At 36.7% G+C, this 9,210-nt stretch overlaps 1 protein-coding gene across 2 annotated transcripts; it reads left to right on the top strand.

The window, feature by feature from the left end:
* The first annotated feature begins 3,844 nt into the window (after nt 1-3,844).
* Nucleotides 3,845-8,890, top strand: LOC306868746 (uncharacterized protein). 2 transcript variants are annotated; one of them, XM_079415072.1, is made up of 5 exons: nt 3,845-4,176; nt 4,569-4,814; nt 5,035-5,104; nt 6,123-6,300; nt 8,275-8,890. In XM_079415072.1, exons 2-5 carry the CDS (start codon nt 4,785-4,787, stop codon nt 8,390-8,392), a joined length of 396 nt encoding a protein of 131 aa, XP_079271198.1. In that variant the 5' UTR covers nt 3,845-4,176; nt 4,569-4,784; the 3' UTR covers nt 8,393-8,890. The 2 variants fall into 2 exon arrangements, with proteins under 2 accessions (XP_079271198.1, XP_079271199.1); XM_079415073.1 differs by having other exon boundaries at nt 3,852-4,814.
* Nucleotides 8,891-9,210: the final 320 nt, after the last annotated feature.

Raw genomic sequence — 9,210 nt, 5'->3', positions numbered from 1 at the left:
TTCCCTGTTGAAAAAAAACCTGCTAAGGTATGTTTTGAAGCATGGGATGCTGGTTTGAGCTGATTTAAGCTGGTCCTTTGCTGGTTTAAATTGGTCATGTGCTGGTCCTAAACTGGTCCGACCAGCTTAAGACCAGCACATTACCAGCTAAAGACCAGCTTAAACCATTAAAGGACTAGCATCCCAGCTTCAAAACATGCATAACCTGCATATGCTGTGTTTTCAACAACACTGGTTTGTGAAACAATGATTTCTGAAAGATCATATGACTCTGAAAACTGGAGTAACAGCTGATAAAAATTCTGATTTGCATCACTGAATTAAATTATATTTTAAAGTATATTAATTATGTATTAATATACATAATGGGAGTGTCGCCCACATTAACGAAGTAAAAGTACTGTTTTTTTCACAAAAAATGTACTTGAGTAAGAGTAAAAGTACCCATTTTTTAAATATACTCTAAAAGTATTAGTTACCCCAAAAATGTACTCAAGTAAATGTAACGAAGTAAATGTAACTCGTTATTACCCACCTCTGTTAATTAATGAGTCTTTGAAGCATATATGCCTTCAAAAGATTCTTTCAGACAGCTGATTCATTCAAGAATGAAGCAAGTGCCTGTCCTTATGAATGGAACACTGAAGCATTGACTCAAATGATTCAAAATTCAAAAACGCGAATCATTCATTAACGAAACACAGCTGTGTGTTGCGATCAGACATGCGCGACTGTTCTGCTGTGATCTTTGTTTGGAAATATTTTGATTAACCAAATGGAGCAAAAACTGTCAATTTTGACTATATCAAATTCAAATATTGAACTAAAATGTATATTAACTACTCGTTTTCAATCGTGGGCTTCCCTCTCTTGGTCGTGTCATGTTGCTTAGGCTGTATGTTATAAATATAAAAATGTACAAAAAAAAATATAAGTTTTTGTTTCTTCTGTGTGCAGTTGCATTCATTTGTTTTGATTTTTCCACATAGACAGGCTGCGTGAGCTTTAACTGGCGCGACCTTGTTGTTACTGATTATCCATTACCAATCGCCGTTTAGGCCTACACTGAATGTAATAAAATCACAACCATTCTCGCCGAAATTTCGGTGCAATTAGATGTTTTAATCAGATTAGTTGTCTGGTCAGGCAAGTAAAATTTATCTTCTTTCACTTGCCCCTTCAAAAAATCTATGTGTCCCGAACAAGCATTAATGTTGGGCTCTGTTACTGTAGCCTATATAAAATTCAACCACCAGAGTGGCTAGTGGGAGTGACTGTGTTACCCGCCACAGCTGAAATCCACCCGCACTTTGGGTTGGCGGATGTTAATGTCAAGCCCTGATTATTATATTCAATGTTGTTATTATGTCTGATACTATAAGATGAAGTATACACAACTGCGAAATAAATGGTAACACTTTATTTTGATTGTCCACTTTAGACATTCAACTTAGTAACTTTGCAACTCCATGTCAACTACCAGTCATTAGAGCAATAGACCATCTGCTAAGTATCTGTTAACATATTATTGTGATGGTCCCCCAGTAAACATTCTACTGACTATAACTGACTTTGCATGTCAACTTATAATTACACTCTAATGAGAGTTAGCTGACATGTAGTTGCAAAGTTACTTATCGTTAGTAGAATGTCTAAAATAGACTAAGTGTACCCAAATAAATAAACATTGTTTATCAAATGAAGTAATTGCGCATTACTTGAGCAATATTTTATTAAGGTGTAATCTGTACTTTTACTCAAGGTTTGTGTGCTTTATCCACCATTGAATTAAAACCGCACACACTTACAGTAGTGCTTCTGAAGCTTTCAGAATCTTTTACTCTGTAAATACTCATTCTGGTTTCTCACACATTCACCGGCTCTCTCCTCTGCATGTTACACACACTTTCTTTCTGCTTCTTTCACGCCGTCACACTTTCCTGCGGTGCATGAGAATATTTATGTAAGTGATATGTCACCACGCGGCTGTGCATATTTGGATGTTGCACATTTGGTATCGCAATCCTAGGGTGTTTTTCTTACATTCTTAGCACACGCACACTCTGTCTGCCTGCTGCGAAAACCTACAGGAAATTGCTTCCCTCCAGAGAGTCAGAGAGCAGGGCAGAATTACGGCGACACGCTAAGATCATTTTCGTCCCTCCTGTCTAAATTTATTCTACCATTACAATTCACTCTGTCCCGTTTAAGGGTCAAAATTTCCCTCTCCACACATCCCGTACATTGACTGGAGCACGTCTGTCCTCCTCATCCTCCTTCGACTTTCATCAAATGAATTTAATAAATTCTATACAAGTCAAACAGCCAGTCTTGATCTCTCAAACAAAGAGAGCTTCTATTTGATTTGCGCAAACTCAGCGGATGAGAGTGGGGATGAATAATACATGTCTCTCTCCTTCATCGTATTCTTCCTTATTAAATATCTCCCATGCATCCCTTCATTCCCCCAGCAGTCCCTGCTTCCACTGTCGCCCCACTGCCAGAGCCCTGGGAGGAGAAGCCTTATCGCCTTCCTCTCTCTCGCTCCCTTTGCCCTGCGCTACATACTCCCTCGGTTTCCTTTTGAATCTCTCATTCTTTCAGTAGAAAAAAAGATGAGAGAGACACATTAATTTGATAAAGCAAGTCTTATTATTGGCAGTAGGGAGGCTCTTTTTGTGACAAGTATAGATGACAGTGCTGTGAGCGTCTTTGTATGTGTGTGTGTGTATGTGTGTAAGCCCACACTGTAAAAAATGGCTGTGAAATCTACAGTTATTTACTGTAGATTTCACAGTAACATTACTGTATAAGATTTTTACAGTAGAATATTGAAAAGTTTACAGTAGGACCGTAAAAATCACAGTAGTCCAAGCATTACAGTTGAAATCACAGTAGTCCAAGCATTACTGTAAAAAAATCACAATTTAGCCACTATAGTACTGTAAATAGTAAAGTAAACTACTGTAATTTTCCTTTTTTATCATATCTTTCTTTGTACCCCTTTCACATGGACAGGCCCAGATTATTGTTTTTCAGAATTAATTACCGGAATATGATATAAATACTCTATGGTGAGCTTTAGGTAAAAGTGTAATATTAATAAATTAAAATGTGTCATATAACTTGTATATATACTTGTACTCTGATGCACCTGCTGCAGGAGCTTTCTATTCCATACAATATATTTTTTAAAGAATTCACATAAGATTTCAATAATATTTTTTGTTTGTTTGTTTTGTGACTGTAAATGGGTGTTTGGGTGTAAATGGGTGTTAACAGGGCAATAACATATTTGATAAGCCTTATCTTAAACTTCTCCAAAGTCTCCCCTGACATAACAATATAGCCTTCATAAACGCATAGTTTTTTTAGATATCATCCTCAGATTTGAAATGAAGCATGACCATTGGTTATAAGTTGCAATAGTATATTCACATAATTATGTATATTAATATTAAAATATTAATATTTTTATACATTTAATAAATATTGTTGTTTTTATTTTTGAGCTTATATATCTCAATATTAATAACATCTGATTAATTTTGAGTTTTGAACTTGAGCCAAAACTCTCAAGCTTTCTAAGGTTTTGTGTCTATTCAGAATGACTTTTATTTTGGGTAGGCTATGTCATGTGCATTACTTGCCAAAATTGGGGATGTCTGGTTAACTCATAAATACGTACCATGGGATTTTTATTTTACAAAAATCAGTGTTATATATTTTTTTTCTTCGGAAGCAGGAGAGATAAACGCGCAAGTTTCCAGAGCTGTTTCTGAGCTGCAGGGCGAAATCAAAGCGCCGGCAGAGTGGGCGGGGTTTACCCAGTCTAAACAGTTCTAGAATCTGTGGGAAAAAAGCGCGAAAGAAGCAGCACTTGAATTTCTGACTCGTCGTCAGTGACAGAAAAGGTCCGTTAATTCTCAGATTTACGTTTCTTTACACACGGCTTTGTCTTGTGGTTGTATTTATTTTGTTTTCGTCTTCGTGTTGATATCTTTCACTTTTTGCCTGAGAGGAATTCAGCGAAAACGTTTCCGTGAAAGCTCCGACGGAGACGTTTACACAGCCTTTAACGTTAATGTATTTTTCCCACCCGTGGCCTCTGCCGGAGTTTCCATCTTGCAATCGCGGATCCTTCACCAACTGTTTATCGGGACTTCCAGAAAATCAGTAAGTAAATTTACCATCACTAACTTACTAGGAGCAAAAAAAAAAAAAAAACTTCAGTGTCAAAAGCCACATGTATAAGTTACAGCTAGAGCTAGGAGTATAACAGTTAGCTTGCCATCAAAATGAATTACGCGTGCAAGCACTGTAATTTCACCACAGCTTCAATTAGCTGCTACTGCATTACATTTTGTTGGTTTAACCCTATATTGACCCACCTATAAGGACCTGACGGCCACCATTTTGATTTTTTTAAAAAGTTTTAGTTCAAGTAACGTTACATCTGATACTTTTGTAAACCACTAAGAAACCTTTTGTTAGATTTTTTTTTTTTAGGGTCAAACCTTATTTTTACCTGACTATTCTGTGCTTTCACTCATACGTGTGTAATGCAGGTCCTTCCAATCCCCAGCTGAGCCCTTCATCGTCTGAGCCACTGTCAGTTGCCTCTTCCAGCACATGCCCCATATCATCTATCAGTCCCATCTCTGCATGGGTGAACAGTTTTGAGGTGCCATGGAACAAAGTCAGGCTGACTCTTAGAAGAGCAGTAGGGTGAGAGGCCAGCTCCGGATGACTGCAGACAGTTGATAAAAGTCACTGTTGATGCAATGAGAGAGCCACTTTTTCTCATTGCTGATGTAAGTTCCTTAATTATTTAAATATTTTATTTGGAGTTTTCAACAATTAATTGTCACATTTATTGCGGAAGAATCATTTTCCCTGATTAGAGTGAAACATTTTACACACAAAAAAAAGGCTCATTGCTTCCTTATCAACAAATTTCAAAAAGCTTTTTCTATCCTAGAGATAATATACCGTCTACCTTGTTTCAAGTAACTCTTATCTTTGCTGTCATAGGAGACTACCACTCCCACAGACGCAGAGGCCCAGCTGTCTCTCCCAATCACTCCAAGGATCATCATGCTCGGTAAGTTTCACATTCAATGTTAACGAATCCTTTGAATGTATAGGGCACAAGCAAAGCAACGTTTCTGGAACACTAGTGAATGTGTGTCGTGTCATTCTCTGCCTCTGCACCAGTCAGGAACAGCACAGTCACTTCAAAAACTTAAGTTATGTGAAGTAATCTCTCATCTTTAGTAGCCACCTATAATGTCGTGATTGCTATTTCAGATTGCTTGCTATGCCTGTATCACACATTCTTTTTCTATCACCAAACCAGTTACTGCTGCTTAAAGGATTAGTTCACCTCAAAATGAAAATTTCCTAATAATTTACTCACCCCAATGCCATCCAAGATATCCATGTCTTTCTTTCCTCAGTGGAAGAGAAATTACATTTTTGTAGGAAAACATTTCTGGATTTTTCTTCGAATAATGGACTTCAATTGTAACCAACGTTTTGAAGTCCAAATAAATGCAGTTTCCCAGATCCCATCTGAGGATTAGGGTCTTATCTAGTGAAACGATCTGTCATTTTCTAAAAAAATATATATAATTTATATACTTTGACATAGTATATAAATTAAGTAATATTTTATATTTAAAAATTTTATAAAGTATATAAATTATATATTTTTTTAGAAAATGACCGATCGGTTCACTAGATAAGACCCTAATCCTCAAATGGGATCCCGCACAGCCCGTTGAAGCACTTCAAAGACCTTTGAAACTGCATTTATTTGGACTTCAAAACGTTGGTTACAATTGAAGTCCATTATTCGAAGAAAAATCCAGAAATGTTTTCCTACAAAAATGTAATTTCTCTTCCACTGAGGAAAGAAAGACATGGATATCTTGGATGGCATTGGGGTGAGTAAATTATTAGGAAATTTTCATTTTGAGGTGAACTAATCCTTTAATGCACTGCTTCGAAGATATGTATGCTCCCTGCCCTGTTTTTATAATAATTTATGTGGAGAAAATCTTTTATAGAATGTATTGCTATGAAATATATTTTTTGTGATGACTATTGTCTTTACTAAGGAGAGACAATCCTGACTGCAAAAAAATGGATGCTGTCGATCGAGGGGAGGGTCGTAATCCCACCTGGTGCTCACATGGCGGACTTCACCACTGCCTTGGCCGCTCTCTTCGCCTGTTACTATGTATTCAACCTAGAGTATCAGGTGGAAGCCAGCACAACACTGGAGTTTGTTCAGAGGTATTTTTTATCTTAAATAGTTTGATTGCAGTGTAAAAGCAAATTGACAATTGAAAAGCTGTTCAAAATCATCTTCTCCCTTTAAAATTAGGGGTGTGAACCGACACAGGTCTCACGGTTCGATTCGATTACGATTATCATGTCATCGATTCAGTTCAATCCGATATCACAATGCATTGCGATGCACCGCATTCTCAATTTAACATTTTTCTTCAAAAGTGATGTGTGTGCTCGCCTGTTCAAACAGTGACATTCCAGTTGGGAGTAAAGCTTGTGCCATTAAGAAAAGGAAAATCTGTCATATAAATTTTGTTTTAAAGAAATGTTCATTTAAAAGCAGCGCTCATTAATCAGTGTATTATGTTACCATTAAAGATGCGCGCATCAACCATCGCCGAGTCCGCTGTTGAAGGTGACGATCATCCATTTATAATCACGCATAACAACACAGAATAATTGTAATTTGACCATCGGGTGTGGATACTTAAGTCAGAGAAAATTATTGGGGTGGGTGGATGATTTATTTTTGGCTACGGATTCGGCGTTGGAGCTCATCCGTGCATCTCTAAAAGCAGTCAGACTCTGCCAGATGTTAACAGCTCGTGGTGCAAACGGCTAATGTGGTTTATCAAGTTAGTGGTATTACCTCCTGCATATTCTATTTGTGCGTGACATGAGCGCACACAGCGCGTCTTCTGCAGGTCGTGCTTACCAGGTTGTTCATAAAAACCTGGTAAGCAGGTTTTTATGAACTTTTTTATGAAACTGCATTTCGTTGCCCTGTACCTTACTTGTGCAATGACAATAAAGTTGAATCTAATCTAATAAAAGCCGAAATGTGCCCAGATGTAGGCTTTAAAAGTAGTTGGAGCATCTTTAATTACTCGCACTCGCCTCCCTCTGCCATTGTATGCTACCGCGTTAAATGACGTCAGAAAGCGTCAGTACATTATAATCGGTTATGGTCTATTACTGAACCGATACCGAATCGTCACAGGATCAACACCGGCTGCCTGCCACATTGCGTTTCGTTATTCATTTAAAAAAAAAAAAAATAGTGTTAAAAGAAAATGAATAACTCTCCCTCCATTTCTCTCAGCCGCCAAAGCGAATTTTTGTCCTGCTAAAGCCATTTGAACGGGGTGATGTAGATGACTGCTGCACTTGTGACAGGGCGCATGTTACTGATAGAACGAGCAGAGAGAGAGAGAGCCCTGGCCTTGCGCGCACTCTCACCGTCTTCAAACTGTCTTGCTCGCTCTCGCTCCCTCAGGCATATTAATCAAAATCAATTGAGAATTGACACGATGGTAAAAGACCGAAGTTCATGTCGAGCATTCAGAGATTTTTTTTTTTTTTTTCCCTGAATTACCGCTAGGTGTGAATTGTGCTAAAAAAAAACGTTGCCTTATGTACTCTGAAAATTGTTCCGCATCAGCTGAAATAAAAACACTTTCAATAAACAAACAAAACTATCCAGTGATGAAATGTTTCCTGTGTTGACAAAAATGTTGTACAATGTCCTAAACTCCCGGGATAATAAAACGCGTGCCATAGTCCGCTAATGACACGTCCGATTCTCGAACTAATGACTCCTTTGAACCGATTACATTTAATGAATGGTTAAAACAACTGATCTGTCCAACACTGAACTCACGAGACGTCTGAATCGGTGTATAACAAATTGGTAACACTTTACAATATGGTTCCATTTATTAAACTCTAGTTAACTACATTAGTTAACATTAACTATTAATAAACTACACTTCTACAGCATTTATTAATCTTTCTAAATGTTAATTTCACCATTTACTAGTAGCCTACATTATTTAAATAAAAAGTTGTATTTGTTAAAAGAACACTCCACTTTTTTTGGAAATAGGCTCATTTTACAACTCCCCCAGAGTTAAACAGTTGAGTTTTACCGTTTTCGAAACCATTCAGCCGATCTAATGTTTTCTTCTTTAATTTCAGGGCTCCAACTACGATTCTAGGTCTCCAAGGTCAGGGCATGCAAGAGGCCATAGACCTTTGTCAAGTGGCAGGGGAAGTTTATTTTCCTTTCTGTTTTAAATGTTCATGCAAATGTTAAATATTTTATTTTTTAATGTTCAATGTTTTATTTTATTTCAATATTACCATAGTGTTATTTATTGCTCTTTAGAATGTGGTAATAATCAGTTATTTGCACGGCTTCAAAGTAGTTCAATTGTTTGACCGTATTGTATCAATTTGCATTATTGTTCCGTCATAGCAACCAGTCATGTGGAACTAGTGAATGAACTAGTAACAGTTTGCTCTGTGACTTTACAAAACTTTTAATGAAATAGCCTAGTTTTGTAAAAAATTTCTTCAGTCGTAAATTAAATTTAGCAACAGTAGAATAAGCGGGATAATAGACTTCACGCCATTAGACTATCCAAAGTTAACACACTCCGCTGGGCGTTGTGGCCGCATTACAAACATAGAATGTGCGTTAACTTTGGATGGTATAATAGCATGTTGTCCAATGTCCATTATCCCTTTATGTTGTACCTGTTTTGTCATTCCTGTTCACCAAATGTTTTTAAATAAATAACTGTTAACATTTTTCTTATTGTCTGCAGTTGATTGCAATGTTTTAGAATATGGGTGATTCTTTTAATGATGGCTAATATTAAATCAGAGTGATACAGTATTTAAATTGTACAGTGAGAAACTGAATTTACAGTGATTAACTGTTATCTACTGTTTATAGTACTGTATTGCATACAATACATAAAATACAATACAATTTTGTATGTAAATGCAATTGAAATCACAGTATATTTTTTTATTCTACAGTAAAACAATCAATACTGTAAATACAACTAAAATCACAGTTTTTAATTGTTTTTTATTTTACAGTGAATACACAAAATACTGTAAATG

The sequence above is a fragment of the Barbus barbus genome, assembly GCF_936440315.1.
Source record: "Barbus barbus genome assembly, chromosome: 1".
Classification (NCBI taxonomy): domain Eukaryota; kingdom Metazoa; phylum Chordata; class Actinopteri; order Cypriniformes; family Cyprinidae; genus Barbus; species Barbus barbus.
The sequence above is the reverse complement of the archived record's forward strand: the minus strand, read 5'-3'. Positions and strand labels throughout refer to the sequence as shown.